The sequence below is a fragment of the Lepidochelys kempii genome, chromosome 1, assembly GCF_965140285.1.
Source record: "Lepidochelys kempii isolate rLepKem1 chromosome 1, rLepKem1.hap1, whole genome shotgun sequence".
Taxonomy (NCBI): Eukaryota; Metazoa; Chordata; order Testudines; family Cheloniidae; genus Lepidochelys; species Lepidochelys kempii.
In genome coordinates, this window is record NC_136380.1 from 245672314 (window position 1) to 245699649 (window position 27336).

General features: G+C 41.3%; 1 protein-coding gene across 2 annotated transcripts in view; it reads left to right on the forward strand.

The window, feature by feature from the left end:
- The window catches only part of FGD4 (FYVE, RhoGEF and PH domain containing 4), a 187222-nt gene that overhangs the window by 114511 nt on the left and 45375 nt on the right, over positions 1-27336 (forward strand). For both annotated transcript variants that reach the window (XM_073321777.2, XM_073321787.2), the window contains exons 2-4: positions 4703-4864; positions 21103-21286; positions 26484-26961. In XM_073321777.2, coding sequence (XP_073177878.1) covers positions 4703-4864; positions 21103-21286; positions 26484-26961 — 824 coding nt within the window. The remainder of the gene's footprint in view (positions 1-4702; positions 4865-21102; positions 21287-26483; positions 26962-27336) is intronic.

The following is a 27336-nucleotide window of genomic DNA, read 5'->3' on the forward strand; positions in this document are numbered from 1 at the left end:
ACCTAACACCTGGTGTAGACCCAAGTAGGTTGTTGGAAGAATTCTTTGGTCGACGTAGCTACTGTCTCTGAGAGGTGGATTACCTGCATCAACAGAAACCCTCCTTCCATCGGTGGAGGAACTGTTACGCTACATTGCTACCCCTGATAGTTGTGCCGCTGTAGTGTAGATCTACCCAGAGAGTTGCTTTTCTCTTATTAACAGCATCATTGACTGCCTACAGCATTTCATCAGTTGCTTACCACTGCAAGCACCACCTTAAGTTAACCTCAGAACTCTGTGCAGAACAGAGTAACAGTGAGCAGACTTTTTAAAGCATTTACTGTTTGTAACTGACAATTGCTTCAAAATACAAATGTGTAATCAATTTGAGGGCAAGTCAGCAGTTCTTTTCCTCCCCACCGCCAGCTGTTGAATGTGTAGATTCCCTGCCTCTCCCTCTGAGTTTTAGTTAGTTTCAGAAACCTGAAAAAGCCCTGTTTGGTTCTAACCATTACTGTTCATGAGCTGGGACTGGCTCTTTCTGGTTTTGTATCAAAGATGCTTGAAACTTCTGGCTTTCCATGGTTTCATTCCAAAACCAGTGGAAATCCTGCAGTTTCCATTGAATTGTGGGCTTATTTGAACCCCAAATGTGAATATAGAATCAAATCTATGCATATCAAAGTTGGAGTAAATATATACACCCCAAAAGATCCAGAAGCAACCTCCTTTCTTGCATGTACAATTTAGCGGATGCAGCTGATGGGATTTACATGTCTACCTTATTGTGCTAGTAAATCGGCGACTGTAGTTAGGTGTGTAAATTATATCAAGTAACCCCATGCTTCTTTTGTATTCACAAACCTGCACTTACCAGATGTGAGTCTCAACTGAGGGATCTTCACAGTTCAGCCTCATAAAATTTTGGGAAACGTGCATCCCTGTTAATTGTATTAAATAGAATAAAATGTTCATACCACTTCTTCATCCATATTTCTCTTACGTCCCTTTACAAAGTCAGGTAAGCAATGTTAAGTAACTCTATCTGGCAGATGAGATGTCAGGCTGAAATTTTCAGAAGTGCCCACTGATTTTTTGGGAGCTTTGCTTTTGGAATGTCCACTGTGATACATACATCACTTTTTTTTACGGGAGCTAAGCAGGTAGCCAGGGGTAGAATCTAGATGTTCTGAGTCTCACTCCCTTTTGGGTCACGCTTTCTCACTTAAAAGTATTCAGAATTACCACACGCTCGCATTATGTGCTGTAGCTTGTTCTGGATTACTGGATTTTCGTACCACAGATCTCACTCTACCAAATGATACCTTCGGGGAAAGACTTGTACCTCATGGAGCAAATCCTTCACCCACGACTGCAGTCCCTGGCAGTCATAGAACTGGTGCAGTTTTCTTACATTAAGTTAAAGGCAGGATGCTGATGCCTCCTGTGTGCTTAATGAGCTCAGCTCCATGGAAGCTCTGTATGTCTGTGTGGATCAGAAATTAATCCACTGGATTTCCTTTCACATGTTGTGAATTCAGTAATCATTAATGTGACTTTTAAAAAAATCTGTACTCTTAAACGGACTTTGAGACTGTAATAGTTTTGCCTCCTGAAAACACTTGGCTTTTTCTTTCATTTGTGACTGAGTAAGTCTGTGTCCCTGTGACTTAGTCCAGAGGTTCTCAACCTTTTTCTTTCGGAGGCCCCACAACATGCATTAAAAATTCCATGGCCCACCTGTGCCACAATCACCGGTATTTTGCATATAAAAAAGCCAGGGCTGGCATTAGAGGGGTCGCAGGCAGGGCAGTTGCCTGGGGCCCCATGTCACAGGGACCTCTGCGAAATTGTTCAGGCTTCAGGCCTGGGTGGCAGGGCTCAGAGCCCTGGGCTTCAGCCCCATGCAGTGGGACTTTGCCTTTCTACCCTGGGCCCCAGCAAGTCTAATGCTGGCCCTGCTCGGCGGCCCCAGAGGGCCCCAGACCTCTAGTTGAGAACCACTGAGTTAGACTAAACCCTAAAACATTGTGTGCTGTTGGAGACACATAGGTGTCTTGAACGGGATTGAAAGTAAAAAAAAATCTGACCTAAACCCTAATCTTGTTTCAACTTCCTATGTCCTGCCCTACAGAACCACAGACTGAGGATCTGCATCTTGCCAAAATATTTTTTCACTTTTTACAAATGCAAATCAGCCCTTTTTGTTGTTTGTTGTTGGCACTTCTAACTGTGACAGATGAAATATGACTAGATTCTCCTAATTAAAATTTTCTGGAAAATTAGATTTTGCATCTCCCAGCCTAGAACAGATGGAGGATTCTTTCTAACCTCACTGCAGGTGATAGGCAAAAGTGATTAATAAAATACTCATCAAATTTTATGATCCCTAACCCTCTTTCCTAGTTGTGAGATATATAGATTGGAAAATCCTACTGGGATATGAAGAATGAGTGTGTTATTTCACACACTCTCATTCTTCATATCCCGGTGGGATTTTCCAGAGTGTGTGAAATATATATATTTCACACACTCTCATTCTTGCATATCCTGGTGAGGTTTTCCAATCTTTTTCTCTTCCTTTGCCCTCCCCCAGTGTATTTAGTTTTACCATCCCCAAAGTTATTAGTGTATTAACACTGTACAAGTAACTAGCTATCATTATGTTGGTACACAACTGAAATTCTGGGAGTTTCATTCAAGATTTGTAAATATTTGATGCAGAGAACAAATTTGCAGGTGTAAACAAATGTTTCGTTTTTCTCCGATTGAAAACAATTGCAATACAAATCTATTGCAGTCCACTGAAATCTGCAGCCTTTTGCAGTATGTTTTATTTCTTGCATGCCTAATAGGATTATAAGTAGCACTTCCGTTGCCTACCAGGCTAAATTAAGTTTGTTTTAAGACACTGGTTTGAAGCCAAAGCTGACAGTTCCTGAGAGTTAATATACATTAGATGTCCCCAGGGCATGACTACTAAACATTGTATAAGGATATCTTATAGCAAGGTTTCCTTGCACTACTTCAGTTTAAGTTCTGGGTACCCTTCATGAAAACAAAGCATAATCTATTCAACATGCCAGGATAAACTACACGTGCTTTTGAAGAAAATAGCACCATAAGCACACCTTTTTGTCATATGTTTGAAATGGGCCATCCTGATAGTCACTACAAAAGGTGGGTTTTTTCCTCTCTTGCTGATAATAGCCCACCTTAATTAATTGGTTTCATTACAGTTGGTATGGCAACACCCATTTTTTCATGGTGTGTGTGTGTGTGTGTGTGTGTGTGTGTGTATATATATATATATCTTCCTACTGTATTTTCCACTGCATGCATCCAGTGAAGTGGGTTTTAGCCCACAAAAGCTTATGCCCAAATAAATTTGTTAGTCTCTAAGGTGCCACAAGTCCTCCTCGATTTTTTTTTGTTAAATTTCTAAATAACTTTTAAAACTTCAACAAATATTGTGTTGTAAACAGGACAGATGTTTCTTTATTTTGAATAAAAGATTGTTCATTTGACAGGAATCTCGAACGTAGTCTAGCCCATTCATAAAACCAGTCCCTTGATGGGATGTGTTTTGTGTGTGTGTTGTATATGTTTTTTAAATCTTAAATAATTTATTAACCATCAACTTTGCAGTGGAAACCTTTTATGCTAGACTGTCTTTTATTACTTAGCAGCTAGGGTTTAAGAAACCATGATCAAAATTTTCAAACATAAAAGCCTATAATTAAGACCCTAAAGCTGTATTTAGACCACCTGCCTGCCTTTCAAAAATGCTGCACACCTAACAACTCCTACTGACCTCACTAAAGGCTCTTACTTTTGAAAAATTTGACTCAAGGTCTTAAATATCTGATCTAATTTTTCTATTAGATCAGTGGAATTGTAGAAGTAGTTGGTCTTGAAATGCTTACTTAGAATTAAATATTAATTGAAAGTGAGATTGAAAAGGGTGAATAATACTGCAAGCCCATTTGTAATCTCCAATGTGTTTTTGAAAAACGATCTCAACTCTGGTGTTGCATCAAGCTGTCTTTAGGCAAAGAAGATAACATACCTTTTCACGTGTTGGCATAAATCATATCTTACTGGGAGAATCATCGCAGGTTTCTTTTCAGATGCCTATAATAGAATGCTTGGAGAATGAAATAACAGATACAGTTAGATGAGATAAAAGGCAATTTTAACATTCCTTCTTCATGTACATAACCCATTATCACCAGCGTGGGTGATCATATAGGAAAGTTGTTACCTTTTAATCAGTCAAATGTCCACTACAGTAGTCTTTATTGAAGTATCTGTTTGCCAATCCAGGTAGCTCAGTGTGCTATCTTGGCAAAATCAATATAGAGAAAAGCAAAATAGTTGTTCGGTCATTCTATTTGCATATCTAAATCAGTTCACAAAATATTGCTAGATATGAAAGCATTTGGGAGGCTGTCTTTATGTGGCAACAAGTTTTTTAAAACTAGACAATTTCTTTCATTTTACCAAGAAAGAACACACATCTAGTGATTCTATTTATAGACATTTAAATGGAACAATAACTGGAAATGTGAAACCCATTACCCAGGGCTGCCACAATATCATTCATAACTTTTTCTGTAGAAGTGAAATGATAGAACATACTGTATAGAACATTATATCCCAACTATACTAAGCATTATTCATGCTTGCTTTTTTCTTTTTTTTTTTTTCCCCCCTACAGACAGCAGCACCTGTCCAAAGAGTCTCTTAACTAAATCTTGCTCAGCAAATAGCACAACCTGGCTAGTCAAGCAGAACGCATGCAATGAAGCGGCTCAGGGAATAAATGGAAACGTGCCAGTTAAACAATCCCCACGTTCAGCTTCAAATCCAAAGCCACAAGGTAAGTACAGATGCAAATGCTCTGTTTACATAAGTCATTCTGTGGCTACTTGACCCTGTTTCAAGAGGCAGGCAGCCAGGCTTCCTGGGAGGTGCAGCTTCTATTCCCCTTTGAGATTATTAAATGGTCTTCTTGCTCACCTTCATTTACCTTGAAAGTAAATGTCCTTTTCATTGTCTTTGGTTTCACCTTCCTTAATTTACATTGGAGACACAGTCAAGCCAGCAAAACAATAATTTTAGGGTTTAGGCACAGTATATTATCGGTTTGCATATGACACTTCACACAACACCTTTTAGCTACAGATTATGACAAAGGTGAATTGGGGCAACGAGTGCGTCAGGCCTGATGAGTTATGGTTTGGTGTACCCTCTACCAATTGGTATTGAGGGGCTCCCTGGGTCTCACGCTAGTTTCCAAAAAGGAGTCCTTACATCCCTGAGCTGGAAGGATATGAGCCTATATTTAAGCTAGATGGTGAGTAAAACAGCCCAGCTGAGTAGGAGGAGTTAAGGGGGAATTTCAGGTTCTAGCAGAAATGGGAACCCCTAGGTAGTGAAGTGCGTTGTTGGGTGGGAGAAGAACACTTTATATTGAAGGTATTATTCTTTATTATGCAAATGTGCACATTGAATGGAGGAAGTATATTTCCCTCACTACCACCACTGAATTACATATTCACTTTGATTTGCCTTCTAAAGATAGCTAAAGAGTAACAAGTAAACATTTTACAAATATGTGAGAAGCAAGAGGAAGACCAAGGATAGGGTGGGTCCATTACTTAATGAGGAGGGAAAGAGTAACAGAAAATGCAGCAGCATCTGAAGTGATAAATGCCTTTTTGGTTTCATTTTTCACCGGAAAGGTTAGCAGTGATCAGATGACTAATATAGAGAACATTAGTGTAAATGGGATAGGATCTGAGGCTTAAAATAAGAGAACAAGTTAAGAATTACTTAGACAAGTCGGCAGGGCCTGAGGAGATACTGAAGGAACTGGCTGAGGAGATTTGAGCCATTTTCTTTGAGAAGTCATGGAGAACAGGAGAAATTCCAGAACACTGGAAAAAGGTACTTTATTTACCCATCTATTAAAAAAGAGAATAAGGACAACCCAGAGAATTATAGCCCAGTCATAAAGGTGATGGAGCAAATAATCAGTTTGTAAGCACTTAGAAGATATTAAAAAGATAAGAAATGGTCAACATGGATTTATCAAGAACAACTCATGTCAAACCAACCTAATATCCTCCTTTAATAGGGTAACAAGCCTTGTGAAGCAGAGGATGGGGTGGGGAAGCAGTACATGTGATATAATCTTGGTTTTAATAAGGTGTTTGATGCTGTCTCACATGACATTCTCATAGGCAAACTTGGGAAATGTAGCCTAAACAAACCTACTATAAAATGAGTGCACAACTGATTGGGAAACTGTACTCAGAGTAGTTATCAATGATTCACAGTCAAGCTGGAAGGTTTCTCAGGAATCTGTCCTGGGTACGATTCTACTCAATATCTCCAAAAATGATTTGGATAATTGCATAGAGAGTACACTTATGAGGTTTGTGGACCATACCAAGCTGGAAGGGGTTACAAGCACTTTGGAGGACAAGATTAGAATTCAAAATGATCTTGACAAACTGGAGAAATTGTTACACCAATAAAATAAAAACCAGCAGGATCTTATTAAAGGGAAAAAGGCAAAATACCACATTTATTGTGAATACAGAAAGAATCATAGTAAGCAGTTAGTTACAGCTATAACATTCCATTCAATCTCATATTTATTCACACACACACACACACGTTCTGCAAGGTTGTTATCATAGTTACCAGCCTTAGAGTTGCTCATGCCAAGCCACTGGCCAGGTGGCCTGGACATGAGGAGGGAGCAGGGCCTTGTCAGATGCTCCTCTGATGCTCCTGGAAGTTGGTTTGCAGAATCAGACCCCAAAGTTCTCACTTTCTAGAGTCCATTTTTATAGGAATTTCTTCCTATGCTAGTCTATGGGAATTGCTTCATCATGCTGTTGCTGAATCAATCAGCAGATAGCACATTCCTGACGGCTCCGTGCTGCTAGATGTTATCTTGTTCTTTGGTTCTCCCATTCTTGAGGCTGTTGGGTGGATTCCAGTCTGCCCTCCGGGGGAGCGGGGGGGTCCTCTGGTTATTTCCACTTGACGCCTTCTTCAGCCGATGGACACTGGATTCTTAGGCTGGCACCTCCCTGATCATTCAGTTATTATCCACACCAAGCATCCATCCACATACATCTTCTAGTTCTATTTTAATCACAATTGTTAATACAACAAAAGGGCGGGGAGTCTCTGGGTGCTGTTTCTGTTGTTAAAAAGTATTGCTTTGAGTCTCTCTCTGTGTGAATTGCTTTGAGAACAGACTCTGTCTTAGAATGTACTTACGCAATTAGCAGCTTGCAAGTTTCACACATAGAGGGAGAGAAACAGTACCAAAAACCAAGAGACCTCTTAATTAATAATACCCTGGAATTTAAACTATGGGGAATGAAACTCATTTGTGATTTTAATACAGAACTTCTTTAATGTGATCCAACATAATAGTTTGAAATAATGAAGATGAAATTTAATAAGGACAAGTGCAAAGTACTACAATTAAGAAGGAATAATTAATTGCACAAATACAAAATCAGAAATGACTGCCTAGGAAGGTGTATTGCAGGAAAGGATCTGGGTATTATAATGGATCACAAACTAAATATGAACCAACAATGTAATACTGTGGCAAAAAAGTGAACATCATTCTGGGACGTATTAGCACGAATGTTGTAAGCAAGATGCAAGAAATACTGTGTCCAGATCTGGGTTCCACACTTCAGGAAAGATGTGGACAAATTGGAGAAGGTCCACAGGAGAGCAACCAGAATGATTAAAGGTCTAGAAAACATGACCTGTGAGAAAAATTGAAAAAATTTGGGTTTATTTAGTATGCAGAAGAGAAGACGGGGAACATAAGTCTTCAAGTACATAAAAGGTGGTTATAAAGAGGAGGGTAATTCATTGTTCTCCTTAACCGCTGAGAACAGGCCAAGAAGCAATGGAAGGGAGATTTACGTTAGACATTTGGAAAAACCTCTAACTGTCAGGGTAGTTAAGCAGTGGAACAAATTAGCTAGGGAAGTTGTGGAATCTTTTTGTTGGAGGTTTTTAAGCACAGGTCAGACAAACACCTGTTGGGGTGATCTAGATAATACTTAGTCTTGCCTCAGTGCAGGGGACTGGACTAGATGACCTATCAATGTCCCGTCCAGTTCTACATTTCTGTGATTTCATAGCTACAAGTTGAATTAGAATATATAAAACACAAACCATGTTTTTATGTGCGGTATACATTCTGGTATACAAAAATGTCAGTGCTAAGAATGCTGGTTGTGGGATGTAGAGCTTTTCACCTTGAAGTCATTGGTTAACATTTAGCACAGGTTGATAGTGACCAAAAGTCATTGCAATTTAAAATTTTGTCCTCTAAGAAATAAACTGATCTCAATTTACTTCCAGATGGACATATCCACAGTGCCGGTTGTGACCGCAATTTCTGTGATGATTAGTAACCTTTACCTTGGTCTCCACAGAGAAATGAAGAAGTATGGAGACTAATTCTCTCTTCCTAAGATAATACCCATGCAGGTTAGCTTGAGGCACATCGCTGATGTGGCGGAAACTAGCATTGCTATTGCCTGTACTGTGGATAAGTGAGGAGGTCACTCTCTAATGGTGCCACTCCAGCACCTTTCATAAATATCGAATTTGTCTCTCATTTAAGGGAGGAAAAAAGTCAGTGGGTGTTGAGGGCAAGTTTTGGTCTATTCAAGAAACATGAACAAAATAAAGCTGTGCTATCTGTACATAAAACCTCTGGTAAAAGAACCTTGTTTATAGTGAAGGGCGTATATAAACATTGCTCTGCTTAATAGCCTTTCTGTATTGCCTTAACGTCCTGTTGTAACTTCTCTGAAACCAAGCTAAAAAAATGTGGGGTTTTTTAGTTATTTTCCCCAAGAACAAAAACACTTAACAAATTAATGGATGAAAAGAAGTAGGAAATCCATAAAAATAGACTGATTTTTTTTTAAAACACCAATTTGTAGTAACTTATTATAGATTACAAGGCCAACTGTCTATTGGATAACTGTGAACATGACTAATTCAGGTAGTTTTGCAGCTGATACTGCTCCCTCCTAGCTATGAGTCCAATGTGTTTGTTCAGAAGAACCTCCTCCAGACAGGGCCACTTCCAGCAACATTGTTGCAAGATGAGGAGTGCAGATTTGCAGCTAAAAAGCAATAAAGCTATTACAAATAGTTTTGAGTCTGGTATGTTCAGGGCCTGCTCTGTGTGTCTCCCTCTCTCTGCTCCTCTGAGTGCATTCAGGGTATCAAAATTATCTTAAAGCATTTTGTATTGGGCTTGTCTGTTCATAAAAAGCAAACAGGCAGAAATGAGGGATGGAATGAGGTGTACCCTCATGAACCAAAACAATCCAAGTGCCTTAAACTGTTTGGGTTGCTCCATTGAGTAGCTGAATTTTTAACAGAATTGTAACTTTAGTTTACAGGTACGGTACACTGTTTTTTCCAATACTAGCAGGAAATGATTTTCAAAAATTGTTTTTTGGGCGGTTGCTTTAGTCTTGCCAACCTTAAATGTCTGTCTTTGATTAAAGGAAATAAGATCTCAGAACTGAATTGCAATGCCAGTTTCTTTGCTGCTGTTAGATTAATCACTAAGTGACATTGATCTAACCTACCAAAGTTTAGGAGAGAGAGATAACAAGTAGTAAAGATAAAGGGGTGTGTGTGTGTAAGTAATCAGCACTGTTTTGGAAATAAAGTGTAGACAAGGTCCTACATACTACCCAAGATTTGGATTTGAAACTAACCCTGGATCCTGAACCTGTCTTTAAGTGTAATTACTTGGTGTCTGTCTGAAAAATAACTTAAATCTTTGGAAATAATCACTCATCACATACCAGTCCTGATGCAGCCAGAGCAAGTGAATAAACTGCTGAACAGAATCCAACATAAAATTCTTTCCCCTCAATTTTGGTTATATTATTTCCTGGATTTTTAAGTAGAACACAAGTTAGTTTGTCTAAGATATTGAGGGTAAAAGGCAGAGTGGATTTGATTTAAATCACTAGTCAGGAAGACTCGATTTAATCATGGTTTTCTACATAAAAGTGCATTCTCGTTGGTTGTTATAACCTTAATACATGTTCTTCACAACTCAGAGATAGATGTAGGTTTCATTTTCAGAAGGTACAACTATACGTTTTTAACAGTGATTTATTTTGAAAACTTTTCAAATTAGTTTTACAGTTATATCAGAAAATGAATGATTGTTTGGTTATTTCATTTACCAAAGGTAATTGATGCAGATGTTTATGAAGTCATTGGGAGGTGAACTATCTCCAATTCAACAGGTTAATGATTAATATTTGGAGGATTTTCTTGCCATGCGTATTAGGAGGAGAACACCACCAGATTTTTAAATGGTTGTTTTAGTTAAATAAAACAATGTTAAGTATTCTTAAATGTAAGTATTCTTACATTTATCTCCAGACTTCTTGTCCAGATCTATTCCACCCCCAATGATCTTCTATTCATTGAACTTTTTGAAACATTGCACTTTTAGAGAGAGGTAAGGGATTGACTCTGTGTACACAAATTTGCAGAGGTACAATAGAGTTGAGGTCTGTTGTTTCTCACCTCTTTATTTATTTAAAAACATTTTTGCTGTTAACAGGCATGTTACCTCTGGAGACACAAATCCACAGTTTGAGAACTGCAAAACTAAGCATCTCTTCTGGTATTTTCTAGACTGAGCACGGAGACCCAGTAGATCAAATTATTTAGGTTAATCTTTCTATACAGAAGTCTGGAACTCCATAAGATTGGGTCCCTAATCTATGAACTATTGGAACTCATTTACAAAACTTTTCTTAAAAATTACATGAATATATGGTCTCATACTATAGAATTAGAATTTATAATCCCTATTCCATGATATAGAATGCGCTATAGTGTATCTTTGCGCTATAGTGTATCTTAATTAAAACTGTCTTTAGATCAGTTTTTCCCTCAAAAAGCATTCTATCAAAAAAATCCTATTTAAAATTTAAAAATCTGATTTTTTAAATCATTTTTATCCACCCTGGTAAAAGGATAGTTCTTGCTGAAAGGAGTTCTTAGGAAACAACACGCACACTCAGCAATTCATAGATCAAAATTCAGTCTTTAATGTTGTTGGGCTTTGATTTATTAATTGCTTTGAAAAATTATGAAAAAAGCCCTAAACTGGCTTCTGAAATAGACTGGAAGCCAGTGAAGGGACTTAAGCATGGTCCTGATGTGCTCACGGCAGCCTCCACCATAAAGGAAAGCAGGCAGGCACATTCTGTACCATCTGGAGCCTGCACATAGTCTTCAAATTCAGTTTAAAATAGAGTGAATGACAATAATCCAGCCTGGTGGTGACACGTGCATGGATCACTGTGGTCCTCACGGTCCACAAAGTTCTCTAACCATCCAGAGGTGAAATATGATGCTCTAGGTCACTGGGACAGAGAGCTGTAGGTAGTTTGGAATTTGCTCCCACTACAGATATGTCTGAGCCCTAGCCTCGGCTCGGCTTCACCATAATCACACACAATGTTACAAACAGGACAGATGGTCTGTCTTCTGGATGCTAGTGTTCTTCCACTTGCATGATCTATCTGTTGTAAGTTCTTATTTCATACCTGATGAAATTTAAGTCCTGTTATGTGGCAAACCAAAAAAAAAAAAAAGTTGATTTACTGCATCTCTAATAAGCCGCCTTACAAAGACATCTCAGTACATCTGTAGCTCTGGAGGATGTTCTAACTACAGGTTAGTAGTGGTTTTGGATTCCTCGCTGTCACTGAGCTCTCACATAGCAGCAACTGTGAGTAATGCTTTAATACCATCTCCAGGTGGTGAGGAGACTCTGTCCTTCCCTGATGGCCAAAGACGTGGCCTCAGTTATACATGGTCTCAGCTGGACTACAATACTGCAGTATACCGCAGCATGAAGACTTCGGTACTTAGGAAACTCCAGCTAGTGCCAAATGCTTCAACACATCTCCTCAGCTATGCAAACTACTGTGAGCCATGTCAAACCTGTTCTCTACTCTATACACTGGTTTCCCATAGAACTTCAAATAAAGTTCCAGGTCTCTGTCTTTATCTTCAAGATGCTGAATGACTTGGACCCAGGAGATCTAAAAGATCTCCTAAAGCTCCAGTGTGGATACCATGGCTCTCTTCTGGCAAAACAGAACGTTCCCCAGTAAAGCCAAAACTCATCTTTGCAGGAGACAGTACTCTCTTGAGAGCCCATCCAAGGCTGTGGAATAATTCAGTCACGCTGTTAACTCTGAGAGGTTGGGATATAGCTGGCCTTTCAACACCCCACTGGGACTTAGTAGATGTCATAGGCATTCTTGAGCAAAGTGACCCTGCTGGCTGCATACGGCACATCATATTTCCCTGCCCATCCCAGGGCTTCTGGGAGATGGTTTCCTTCCCTGCTGGGTGTGGGTCTCTGCTTGGGTTCGATCCCTGTCTTCTGATCCCATTCCATCCCTGTTAAGTTTTCTCTCAAAACCAGGATGACTATCCATATCCTGGCCTGCCAGTTTTCCAGCCATCATAACATCTCTAGGATGTTAGGGAAGCGATCAACGGCTCAATGTCTAGTTGACAGCTGGTATCAAGTAGAGTGCCCCCGGGGTCAGTCCTGAGGCTGGTTTGTTCAACGTCTTTATTAATCTGGACAATTGGATAGATTGCACCCTCCACAAGTTTGCGGATAACACTAAAATGATGGGAGAGGCAGATATGCTGGAGGATAGGGATAGGGTCCAGAGTAACGTAGACAAATTGGAGGATTGGGCCAAAACGAATCTGATGAGGTTCAACAAGGACAAGTGCAGAGTCGTGCACTTGCGACAGAAGAATCCCATACACAACTGCAGGCTGGGGATTGACTGGCTAAGCAGCAGTTCTGCAGAAAAGGACCTGTGGATTACATTGGATGAGAAGCTGGATCTGAGTCAGCAGTGTGCCCTTGTTGCCAAGAAGGCTAATGGCATAGTGGGCTGTATTAGTAGGAGCATTGCCAACAGACAGAGGGAAGTGATTATTCCCTTCTATTCGGCACTGGTGAGGCCATATCTCGCGTATTGCATCCAGTTATGGGCCCCCCACTACAGAAAGGATGTGGACAAATTGGAGAGAGTCAAGTGGAGGTCAGCGAAAATGATCGGGGGCACATGACTTACGAGGAGAGGCTGAGGGAACTGGGCTTGTTTAGACAGGCCACAGGAAATAACCAAAAAGTCACAGATAGTGACCTGTCTGTGACTTTTACTAAAAATATCTCTAACTAAATCTTACCTGCTGCGGGGGGAGGTGGGGGGGGCACCCTGGACTCCGTGACTTGTCAGTTCTAGTGGAACCAGGATTTTGCCTTGACATTATTGCTACCAGCTAGAAGGAGGTCTGACCACCTCTGGCCGTGGTTTGTTTAGGAAGGATCTAGAAACTGATTTTCCCCAAAATGAATATAGGGTTCAATGAGGGGAGAAAAAAAAATTTTCTGCTCCAAACATGCACCACTTGTATTTGCTAAACATAAACTCCATCAACACCAGCAATTTTTAGGAATTCTCACAATAGTATTAATTACTTATCAAACTGATTGATTTTCTACAATTGTACAAAGCCCATTATAGTTACTCGATGAAATGCATCATAGGAAATGTTGCTATACATCTTTTTAATTGTGGTCTTAAATCCACCCAAACTCCTCTTGTCCTTCCATCTTTTTCCCCCAGGGAAATTGGATTGCCCATACTCCGTTATCAGAGGGGTAGTCGTGTTAGTCTGGATCTGTAAAAGCGGCGAAGAGTCCTGTGGCACCTTACAGACTAACCGACGTATTGGAGCATAAGCTTTCGTGGGTGAATACCCACGTGCAACTGACGAAGTGGGTATTCACCCACGAAAGCTCATACTCCATTGTGTCCTGCTTCTTCCCAGCCTGTCTGGTTTTTTTCAGCTGTCTCATCACTTTTTTTTTTTAGTTCAGCTAGCTATCTAATTATTCATCTCTGACAATTATCTGATGCTCACTGGCCTAGATCTGTCAGTCCTCCTGAGAACTGCATATGAGAGGGGAGAACGGTAAAGAGAAAACAGTGCTTCATAGCAGCAAGCAGGCAGATGGAACAAACATATTTAATTTCTTTGGAAAGCAGCTCATTGTACAAAATGCTGGTGAGAATTGTTTCACTTGTTCAGTGATCATAATGCAATTCATTTAAAAATATGGCATGTTGAGTTACCTTTCCAGCGCTCATCTCCTCGCCACTGTTCTTAGTCTAGTCTATATCCTGGACCATAGGCATGTATATTAATTAATAAATATAAATGTTAAGAGCCAAGAACAGTTGCATACCTAAGAAACATCTCATTTCTTACTGTGACCCTCATCCTTCTCCATTGTTCTTTCATACTGTTGTTTCATTTATCATCCTTTGATGTTGGTATGATTGAAGTTATAAACTCTTTGGGAAAGGGTTCTGGCTATTTAAATAGATTAAAGTAACATGTACACTCTTATTTGTACTGAAGCTGTCACTAAAGCTACTCCTTGATAGCAAAGTTCTCTATTGGTAGTAGAATTCACTATTTCCTCTCGTACACTAATGCAAGGTAGAGATGGAAAAGCTGCTAGGTCAATTGCATCTTTCTGCCAGGGCATGGTTGTTCCTGACAGTACGGTATATATGCAACTATTACTCCTGGGGGAACTCTGCACTACTTCTGCATTCACAGAATTTATATACTCAGGGATGTCTTTGCATCCCTGCAGAAAAATGAGCTTCTGACAGGGCAGCAAAGGGAAGCCACAAGATCGGTCATGCAACCCTCCCAAGCAGTATGTTTCAGGTGCTTAGGGCAACCGGCAGAGGTAAATCACCGTGGGACAGGAGGCAGCACTGGCGAAGACTGGGCTGGTGGCTCTTACCCTGCGCCAGGCTCAGCTTCTAGTTCTAGCTGGGCTGGGGAGGACGGGACGCCTAGTGACGTAAATAGAAAAGAGCATAAACATTATATTTTTACATTTAAATTTGGTAGTAAGAAAAGCCAAAAAAGTTTTGAAGAACAGCTAGCCAAAAACTCAAAGGGTAATAATAAAATGTTTAAGTACATCAGAAGCAGGAAGCCTGGTAAACAATCACTGGGACCCCCGGACGGTCGAGATACAAAAGGAGCACTTAAAGACTATAAAGTCATTGCAGAGAAACTAAATGAATTCTTTGCTTCAATCTTCATGGCTGAGGATTTTAGGGAGATTCCCAAACCTGAGCCATCTTTTGTAGGTGACAAATCTGAGGAATTGTCACAGATTAAAGTGTCACTAGAGGAGGTTTTGGAACTAATTGAGAAGCTTAACAGTAACAAGTCACCGAGACCAGATGGCATTCACCCAAGAGTTCTGAAGGAACTCAAATGTGAAATTGCGGAACTAACTAACTAACTATGGTTTGTAACCTGACCTTTAAATCAGCTTCTGTAGCCAAGGACTGGAAGATAGCTAATGTAACGCCAATATTTAAGAAGGGCTCTAGAGGTAATCCTGGCAATTACAGACTGGTACATCTAACGTCCGTACCGGGCAAATTAGTTGAAACAATAGTAAAGAATAAAACTGTCAGACACATAGAAGAACATAAATTGTTGGGCAAAAGTCAACATGGTTTCTGTAAAGGGAGATCATGTCTTACTAATCAGAGTTCTTTGAAGGGGTCAACAAACATGTGGACAAGGGGGATCCAGTGGACATAGTGTACTTAGATTTCCAGAAAGCCTCTGACAAGGTCCCTCAGCAAAGGCTCTTATGTAAATTAAGTTGTCATGGGATAAGAGGGAAGATCCTTTCATGGATTGAGAACTGGTTAAAAGACAGGGAACAAAGGGTAGGAATAAATGGTAAATTTTCAGAATGGAGAGAGGTAACTAGTGGTGTTCCCCAAGGGTCAGTCCTAGGACCTATCCTATTCAACTTATTCATAAATGATCTGGAGAAAGGGGTAAACAGTGAGGTGGCAAAGTTTGCAGACAATACTAAACTGCTCAAGATAGTTAAGCAGACTGTGAAGAAATTCAAAAAGATCTCACAAAACTAAGTGATTGGGCAACAAAATGGCAAATGAAACTTAATGTGAATAAATGTAACGGTAATGCACATTGGAAAAAATAACCCCAACTATATACACCTCTACCCCAATATAACATGGTCCTTGGAGACAAAAAGTCTCACCGCATTATAGGTGAGACCGCATTATATCAAACTTGCTTTGGCCCCACCTGTTCCTTGTTCTCTGACAGCCCCATCCAGAGACCCCCATCCCTAATCACCCCCAGGACCCCATCTCCTACCCAACCCTCCTGCTCCTTGTCCCCTGACTGCTCCGACCCTTATCCACACTCCCGCCTCTGACAGGCACTCACTGGCAGTGGCGGGAAGCGGAGCAACGCGGCCCCAGCCCGCTCCACTCCACCACCTCCCAGCCGCGGTGCTCCGCTTCCTGCTGCTGGTGAGTGCGGGGAGGTTGGGGAAAGGACGCCCCCCGTACTCACCTGCGGTGGGAAGTGGAGCGCCGCAGCTGGGAGCTGGCGGAGTGGAGCGGGATGGGGCCGGGCTGCCCCGCTTCCACCACTGCCGGGGAGGGGGGGGCATCCCTTACCCCAAAACCCTTCCCCCGAGGGACACGGCTGGGGCCGGGGCAAGGGAAGCGGAGCGGGCTGCTCCCGGCCCACCGCTAATCCCCCGGGCCACTCTGGGACGGCAATGCCCCCCCCCCCCAGCTCCTGTCTCCCAGACCCTGGGGAGGCGAGCCCCTGACCACCCCCGAGACCCTCTGCCCCTTATCCAACCCCTTGGCCTGAGCCCCGGCCCAGCACCCTTAACTCACTGCTCAGAGCAGTGTGTTGGAGCTTTACCACATTGTATGCGAACCCGCGTTATATCGGGTCATGTTATATCTGGGTAGAGGTGTACATACAATATGATGGGGGCTAATTTAGCTACAACTAATCAGGAGAAAGATCTTGGAGTCATCGCGGATAGTTCTCTGAAGACGTCCACACAGTGTGCAGCGGCAGTCAAAAAAGCAAACGGGATGTTAGGAATCATTAAAAAGGGATAGAAAATAAGACTGAGGATATCTTATTGCCCTTCTATAAATCCGTGGTACGCCCACATCTTGAATACTGCATACAGATGTGGTCCCCTCATCTCAAAAAAGATATACTGGCATTAGCAAAGGTTCAGAAAAGAGCAACTAAAATGATTAGGGGGTTGGAACGGGTCCCATAAGAGGAGAGATTAAAGAGGCTAGGACTTTTCAGTTTGGAAAAGAGGAGACTAAAGGGGGATATGATAGAGGTCTATAAAATCATGAGTGGTGTGGAGAAAGTGAATAAGGAAAAATTATTTACTTGTTCCCATAATATAAGAACCAGGGGCCACCAAATGAAATTAATGGCAGCAGGTTTAAAACAAATAAAAGGAAGTTCTTCTTCACACAGTGCTCAATCAGCCTGTTGAACTCCTTGTCTGAGGAGGTTGTGAAGGCTAGGACTATAACAGGGTTTAAAAGAGAACTGGATAAATTCATGGAGGTTAAGTCCATTAATGGTTATTAGTCAGGATGGGTAAGGAATGGTGTCCCTAGCCTCTGTTTGTCAGAGGGTGGAGATGGATGGCAGGAGCGAGATCACTTGATCATTGCCTGTTAGGTTCACTCCCTCTGGGGCACCTGGCATTGGCCGCTGACGGTAGGGACCATTGGTCTAACCCAGGATGGCCATTCTTATGTTCTTAAGAGTTCCTCTTCCCCTACATGGCATTTGGAGCTGTGTCAGACCCACCCCCAGATTTCTCCCCTGGCTGTCGGAAGCTCTGCAAACTCCCCCCCCCCCCCCATGCTTCCTGCACCTATCACTTCTCAGCTGCAGGGGGAGGGATCACTGTACAGGGAGCTGCTCCCCCATCTGCCCAACTCCCATGCATCCACACCCCCCTTCATATCCAGACCCCCCCCCCGCCAAGCCTCACACACCCCCACGCCCAGAACCCCCACAACGAGCCCCACTTCCCCTGCACCTGGACCAGCCCAATGAGCCACCCACACCTGGGTCCCCACCCTACCGACCCCAAACCAGCTGCACATGGATTCCCCCCCCCCGACCGAGCCCCACTACTCCAGCATCTGGACCCCAAACACACACACCCAGACCCCCTGCTGAGCCCCAATCACCTTCACCTGGACCCCCCCTGCAGAGTCCCATTACCATTGCACACTCAACCCCCCAACAAGCTCCTGTGCATCTAGATCCTCCACTGAGCTGCCCGCACCCAAATTGCCCCACACACAACCATCTTAACCACACCTGGATCCCCCCCACACTAAGCCCCTTCACACTTGGATCCTGCCTTGCTGAGCCTGCCTGCCCACAACTGGTGCACCTGTCATAGAGGGGTAGGGCCCTGGGGTGTTTCTGGGGTAGGCTCGGTCCTTGTGCTCTGTCATGGTTCGGTGCAGCTTCACCTCTGAGCCTGTGTCCCTGTGGGAGCTGCACAGTGATCTCCCACCTCTGTGCAGCCAGTGGCCTGTGCTCCCCAATGCCATGCTGGAACCTCCACGTTTATTTAACAAATAAAATTTGCAGAATTTTAAATTTTTGGGCACAGAATTTTTAATTTTTTGGTGCATAATGCCCTCAGGAGTATAACTGTTTTCTTCAACCCAGTCTTTAAATCTTGGGTGATAGGACTTATACTGTTTTCAGTGAGGAACTGTCTCGGGATCCAGCAGTAAGCTTTTATTGATAAGGGGGGGGAGGAGGGGACACTTGATCTGCCTGTCCAGGTTGCCCACCTGTGTCTCGTAAACTGCCTTAAATGATTGCCCTCTTCTTGATGTCTCCATCATTTAAATAGCTGTGCACACCGATTGTCCTCCAATCTGAGTTGTCCTTCAGCCAAATTATAATTATTTATGACCTAACTCTTCAGTCTTTCCTAAAAATGGAGTCCCTCTCCCTCTTTAATAACTATGGGAATACTTACAATTTGAAGGTCTGATATTCAAGCATAATATATGGAAAATCAATAGAATCACAGGGAAAGGAGTGTGTCCGTGCTGCTAGGGAACTGTGTGGCTTTTAATCATGTACAGTACCATACATCAGTAGCTTCTAGAATGCTTGCTCTTCTTAGTCACAGGTGACACATAGCCCATACTAGTGCCATCTCCTGTCCTCTCTTGGTGGGAGTCTTGTTTTATTGGATGGATACAGGCTTTCAAGAGCTGATGTGTTTTTAGTGGAAGTGTGATTCAGGAAGTAACAAAATGGCTGCTCTTTAGACTTCCAATCAGTGAGAGAGAGAGAGAGAGTGTGTGTGTGTGTGTGTGTAAACTTTCTCCTTTTCCACTTCTGATGTTTCAGAGTAGCAGCCGTGTTACTCTGTATTCGCAAAAAGAAAAGGAGTACTTGTGGCACCTTAGAGACTAACCAATTTATTTGAGCATAAGCTTTCGTGAGCTACAGCTCACTTCATCGGATGCATAAAAGTGGAAAATGCCTCTACCCACAACTAATTTTTGGGGCATTGTTGCATGTGATTTCCCCTCCCCCTTTCCTTGCTATGCAAAAGCAGGTTTGCTGTTCTTAAATGATTGCAGGAAACAGTCAGGCCAAATGGAAGCTCTGCCACGCAGATGTGGTGGGTGCTGGTTTCTGATAGGGATAAGATTAGTTTGAAAACTACCAGCAGCTGTGACTCTGAAGGGCAGTGCTTCTCATGCAGCCTGGCCTGCTGCCTCTTGGCTACGGCTGTATAAAACCAGAGCTGATTACTAACAATTCCAGAAACACTTAGCTATTGTAGGAATGAGGGAAAGGGAATAAAAGCTTTCTGAACACAGTAAGCAAATATCACTAACTATTTTGGTGGGAGAAAGGAGGCTAAACTTCACTGTAGAGCTGGGGATGCTGGGGTGGAGACTGAAAAGCCAGGATCTGAGGCAAATTCTAGAAAGCAAAAGGATCCATGTTGGCTCATTTTAGATTAAGTAACTGTACAACAGTTGCTTTATAACTAGCAAACTATCTGTTCTTACTGTTCTCTTCTATGCCCTGCCGTACTGCTGCTGTTGGTTAGTGACCTGTAGTTCCAATGGGAGGTGATAGCAGGGCATTTTCCTCTAGGGTCCCATGACTTGGGAGTTCACTTACCCGTCTGCGTCTGCCAATGACTGATTCTCTACCCCCACCCCCCGGCCCCAACTTTCTGGATGTGCTGCAAAGCTTATCCTTTTTTGGGTGTTATGGAAACGGGGTGATCAAAGGAAGGGCCTTGCTGGATTTTTATTTATATCCAAGTCGTTATTTCTATTTTGCTTTGTATTGTGTATTTCAAAGGGTGGGTATTTATGAAGGTTTGTATAAATCTAAATTAGTTTATATATAGGACCATATTGTTAGCCACTGCAAAAGGGCAAAGGTCCAGTGAAGTAAATGGAGCTGCACCTGTTCATGCCAAAAGAAGAGCTCATAGACTTCAGCCTTAGTGCTCAGGGCAATGTCTCTTGGTACCGGACAACCAAAACTGAAGCTTTCCTGAAGCAAAGCCCTTCTGATATCAGTTGGTGGGGGTATGGGTGTGTGTGAGAGAGATGGAGCACCAAAGTTTTTTGTTCATAGCATTTTTTAGCCCCTGCTGGGGAAGAGTAACTGGAATAACCCCTGTGCCCTTCATCACAGCTAGATCTTGGAATTATATTAGTTCTTATTTTGGGTAAAACCACTGGTTATGAGGATCAAAACTGCCGTCCTTTTGATTTCAATAGATTCTGTAAAGCAACTTTATTAGATTGTTAAAGTAGCACATTGGCTGGCTTCTATCCAATAACTAGATGTCTGACAGTATACAGTAAATGTTGAAATCTAGTATGAATTGGTAAGAGAACTATTACATTTAGGTGAACTTAAGGAACTTTTCTTGGTGCTCCTGGTACCTTTTTCTATCGGTTGATCTATCTGTCTTCAATTTAGCAATGTTAAGTAATAGTTAATGTGTGGTGGTGGTTTTTTTTCCCCTTACAGTGCCTCCAAAGCCAGTGCATCTGCAGAATTCATTTTTATCCATCACACACCAAACCCCTATGCGGAAAGCTTTACCTACTGCACAACCAAGAATGGAGGAAGTCACACCTACCTCTGCTTCTTGTGTGTCAAAGGAAAAACCCCACAAGGTGTCAGATCTCATCAGTCGTTTTGAAGGAGGCAGGTAAGTCACTTGCTTTTTTTTAAAAGTAAGGGGTAAAGGGCGATGTGTCCTAATTCTTTTAACAACACTCTGTGCAGATTAATGAACTATAACATATTGCGTAAATGAATGGTATATGTTGTGAAAGTATAGACTCTGGTATTGCTCTCACTGAAGTCAATGGCAGTCTTGCTACTGATTTAAATAGGAACAGAGTAATGCCTATGATAACTATTTGATATCTCCCCAGGATTAGCTGCAACACAGTGCTTCTTGCTTTGCAATATATTGTCTAATTGCAGTATTTCATTAAAAGAAAAAGTGTGTTTAAACAAACCTAACTTGTGGTGGTCTGCCTAATACTTATAAATGTTGATTTAGAATATTAATAATTAATAATAGAAACTTAACTCTTTTTTTAGTCCTTGGAGTACACACTTTTTACAAGGTTAGTTTCTCGAGCACAATCTGAAGTGAAATAAATAATTTGCATGATTAAAATATCCTGAAAAATGTTCATAGTTTGGAATAAATATTTAAAATGAAATTGTTCAGGGAACCTTAATTCCTTTTGTGTTTATTAATAAATCTCAATTTATAAAAAGTGGAATCATTTGAAATCTTAATTTTTCTTTTGACTTTTCATACTGGTTTGCCCTTTCTTACATCATTCCGCGTACACAGGAAAACTAAATGGGTCACTTTCACTTACCTGTTTATGGTCCGTTTGACTTTCTGGTTGTAGTGAACTAGAACATTGCTGCTGTTCTTCATTTTACAAAACTGCAGAGTGCAGGCAAATATTTAGAACACTGAAAAATGTCAGCTGTGATGACATTTACTGTCACTAAAACATCCTGTTCACATACCATTTTTTTAATCAAAATGTACATGAAGGGACTAAATGCTCTAAAAGCACACTTTGAAGCAGTGAGAAGAAACCTATTTCTAATACTATAACAAACTTTTTATATCCATGTCCCAAGAGGTTTCCATGCTCCTGTATACACATGAAAGGTCAGTTCCTCTACTCAGGATATATGTGTGAACATAAGTTTAAAAGCCGGGTCGGGGGGATGGAATAACTACCATCAGAAGAGGGAGTAAATTTTAAGTGAATGTAATCTCAGGTGTTATCTTCATCTTAAAAGGAGATGTGTCAAATGAAAACAAACCCCAGGAAGCTCTTTGTTTAAACAATTGGATAAATGGTCATAAATATTATACGGTGACCTTTCAGAAAGCAGTAAAACCTCAGACTGGGCCAATTCTAGGAGCAGTGAGAGTTGTCTAGTGGGTATATATGGCATTGGCCTTCCAGTACTTCAAGGACATCCGCATTCTGAAGGAACATTTCCTACATGAATGTATGATTTATTATGCATCGCCAGCCCACTAATTTAAGGCCAATGTCCACACATGCATCAGAGGGCAGAATCTGGCCTTCAGGAGGTGGAATGCATCTTAACATACGAGTAGTCCAGTGCTGCAAGAGGAGACTTTATTTACTAGAAGCCCAAGACTATCACACGGATGATGAGCTTGATCTATGACAGGAAAAGGAGCCTCTAACCTATTTGAGATCTCATCTGACTGCTACACTGCCATGACAGCTGCGAATAGGGAAAGGGGAAATGCAATGTTGGAGGATTTGCAGGAACTTTTTCAGTTTAGGCCCCACCCCCAGTCTCTGTTTTGTTTTCCTTTTTATAATTCTCCTGAAGTATCAGTCTCAGAATTCTTTTAACAGTCTGGTATCCTTAGGAAAATGACTCTTACTCTTCCATCTGCTTTAATAGTTATCCAGTTTGGTAGGGACCTACTATGAGGCCTGTTTAACAAAAGCGAGGAAATGTCATGATGGAGCTGCGTGATACAGGATGGGTTAACTGACTCTTGTTACCCCACATGATGAATTTTCACCCATCCTTCAAACTGAACTGCTTCATTTTTGGTTAAGGAGGGAAATAAAAGAAATTAAAACATAGCCACTAGGACTTCCACCGCTCCCAGCTTCTTGAGAAAGAGCTAAGATGATCTCATGCATCTCCTTGATGCTGGGAAAAAAAAGCCAGGGAACCTTCTAACCACCCTCTAATATCAGGATCTCCTGACTGGGAATTACACGGGTAGCATGCTTTGATATCTGTCATCCTCAGGAGGAGGTATCTTGGTTCCATCTTTTGGGGATGTCTGAATGGTTTTGAGAAGTCTGTACTATTTTGGGACCAAAGGGAACTATAAATATTATTATGCTAAAGCCCTATTATTCCCTATTTACAATGTTTGTTCATTTTTTACTTATAAACATGGGAATTGCCTGACATGAAGAGATAATTGATCCATCTATCTAGTGTTTAATCCCATACACTAGCCTGTGCCTGACTTCTAGAGCAAGACTAATCCTCCTTTGAGAAAAAGCCTCCATAACACACCTGGCCAGTTCTGTGTTATATTGTGGGCTGGGGAAAAGAATTTTTTTTTCATATCCTCAGTTGGCAATGTGCTGCTGCTTTAAAGCAGGAAGACTGACATCCTCTGCCAATCTTTTGTCTTTGTATACCCAAACTGTGCAGTAGTACATTGTGATTGTGCAATACAGTAATAGGTTTTAGTTTGCTTGCACAGCCCAAAAGCTAATAGAAATGGGGAAGAGTTAGAATTATTCTTAACTATATGCAGCAATATAAAAAATACATATATTTTGGCATAAAAAAGCCAAAATGAATTTACAGGAAGTTAACTATTTTTATAAATGAATGTAGCATAATATGCATTTCACTGACTTTTTAAAAGGGTATCATTTTCACAAAACAAATTGCACTGTGATTTTAATTTGTATACATGCTGAAAAACAAAACACGAAAAAAAGAAAGCCAACTCACAGAAAACCAACATCCAAATGAAGTGCATTCTTCAAACCACCAATAAACCTGTTGAGTCTGTAATGTGGTTGTAATATTTATTTTAAGGAAGAGTTGTATGGTTTCTGCTATTTCTAACCCTTCTAAATTAATCCTGCAATGGAATTAATGGTCTTCACATATTACAAACAATGCAGCAGGAAGACTGCATCATTTATCACTTTATGCAAAATAGTTTTATCACCACAGTTCTTAAAAAAAATTTTTTGGGGGGGGATTATGAATTTCTAGTAAAACAGCAACATGCAAGTATTCCTTTTCATCCCAGTGATTTTACACTAATGCAATAAAACCTTTATTTTAGAATCATAGAATCATAGAATATCAGGGTTGGAAGGGACCTCAGGAGGTCATCCAGTCCAACCCCCTGCTCAAAGCAGGACCAATCCCCAATTAAATCATCCCAGCCAGGGCTTTGTCAAGCCTGACCTTAAAAACTTCTAAGGAAGGAGATTCTACCACCTCCCTAGGTAACGCATTCCAGTGTTTCACCACCCTCCTAGTGAAAAAGTTTTTCCTAATATCCAACCTAAACCTCCCCCACTGCAACTTGAGACCATTACTCCTTGTCCTGTCCTCTTCTACCACTGAGAATAGTCTAGAACCATCCTCTCTGGAACCACCTCTCAGGTAGTTGAAAGCAGCTATCAAATCCCCCCTCATTCTTCTCTTCAGCAGACTAAACAATCCCAGTTCCCTCAGCCTCTCCTCATAAGTCATGTGTTCCAGACTCCTAATCATTTTTGTTGCCCTTCGCTGGACTTTCTCCAATTTATCCACATCCTTCTTGTAGTGTGGGGCCCAAAACTGGACACAGTACTCCAGATGAGGCCTCACCAATGTCGAATAGAGGGGAACGATCACGTCCCTCGATCTGCTCGCTATGCCCCTACTTATACATCCTAAAATGCCATTGGCCTTCTTGGCAACAAGGGCACACTGCTGACTCATATCCAGCTTCTCGTCCACTGTCGCCCCTAGGTCCTTTTCCACAGAACTGCTGCCTAGCCATTCGGTCCCTAGTCTGTAGCTGTGCATTGGGTTCTTCCGTCCTAAGTGCAGGACCCTGCACTTATCCTTATTGAACCTCATCAGATTTCTTTTGGCCCAATCCTCCAATTTGTCTAGGTCCCTCTGTATCCTATCCCTGCCCTCCAGCGTATCTACCACTCCTCCTAGTTTAGTATCATCCGCAAATTTGCTGAGAGTGCAATCCACGCCATCCTCCAAATCATTTATGAAGATATTGAACAAAACCGGCCCCAGGACTGACCCCTGGGGCACTCCACTTGACACCGGCTGCCAACTAGACATGGAGCCATTGATCACTACCCATTGAGCCAGACAATCTAGCCAACTTTCTACCCACCTTATAGTGCATTCATCCAGCCCATACTTCTTTAACTTGCTGACAAGAATACTGGGGGAGACCGTGTCAAAAGCTCTGCTAAAGTCAAGAAACAATGCATCCACTGCTTTTATAGAGTATCTTTAATGTTAACAGTAGCCCAGAGTAGGAACCCTGAAAGAATACCACTGAAAGACAAAATTCGGGGTACATGCCAGGGACAGATGCATGTTTGGGACTGACTTGAACTGATGAGGCATGAACAGAAAGGCGGCTTTCCTCTTGATAGCAACAAGGATCTGAAAGGGTGGCACTAAATAAATTGACTGACTGACCTGGGTCTGGACTATAAAGATAAGCGTGTAGAGCTATATTAAGAATAGAAAGCTTTTACTATATCAGAATATAGTAAGGAAAATGGAAAAATTAAAATAATGTTTCTTGCACACTTAAGTGTAGCCATGGGAACAGAGGGGTCTATGGACAGAGCATTGGACTGGGATTTAGGAGATCTGGATTCTATTTCCAGCTCTGCTGCTGGCCTGCTGAGTGACCTTGGACAAGTCACTTCAGCTATGTGCCTCCATTTCCCTGTCTGTACAATGGGGATAATAATACTGACCACTTTTGTAATGTTCTTTGAGTTCTACTAGTGAGGAGTGTCATAAAAGTTGTTTATTAACAGGCAGACAATGGACACCATTTTAATTTCTAGGAAGATGTATACTGTTGCCCGTGTGATTTGTTGAATTAAATATGACTTTACACCATGGAAGGCCTATATTAGACATGTTCTGCACAACTGAACATTTCTAATATTAGCAAATAAAAATAGCTTTGCAGAAGTTTAAAGTTGTGCAATATAAATGCCCTCTTAAAGTTAAACACTTTTTTTCTAATGTTGCCCTTAACTCTTTTTTCTTTTTTTCTTTTTTTAACCTTTTAGTCCCTCAAGTCCTAGTGATTTGAAGAAAGAATCCTCTGTTGTAAAGGTTGCTAAATCTCAAGGAAGATATGGGTCAGCATCACCTCAGCCAAAACTCCTCTCCCAACACCCACTACAAAAGCAGGGAAATAATACAGGTCAAACTCAGGTTGTACAGAAACACACGGCCAATGGAGTAGTAGCACAAGGCCAGATGGAATGCAAGGACAATAAATTACTGGAACATAGCACCAATACATCCACTCCAGCTTCAGATATTGCAGTCAACAGTAACTTAGTAAATGGGGAACAAGAAAGCACTACTACAGACTCACTCCAAGCTACAACGGTCTGCACAGGGCAAACTCTTGACTGCTGCAGGACTCCAAGCAGGGACACATTGTTCCAATCTGAAAATGAAACTGTAGAAACTAATACTAATGTAGAGGAAAAACAGAATGAGGAACTCAATAAGGAAGAGGAGCATGTAGAAGCAAAGGTAAAATTACATTCTGTATTTTTTCCTTGCATACAACTGTGCCTGTGTTTTTTCCAGGTGCTTCGAATAAAAAAAATAAGTTTTTATAGAGCCATTCAAAATGGAAGATATTTTTGATTTCCCCTCACAACCCATTTATTCTTTTAAACTTTGAAAAAATGTGACCAGCTCTGCAAATAAATAAAATCAAATAACCAGAAACCTTTCAACAATAATTAGCCTTTTAATGAGGCACTTCTGAAAAGGCTGAATACTTTTAACCTGTGGAAATAGACCCAGATTATGTGCTGTGCAGTGGCATTATTATGTCCCAGTGCACCAAAGCTGGGACTCCTCATAGATCTTGAATATGCAAAATTTGGCAACTCTTCCAAA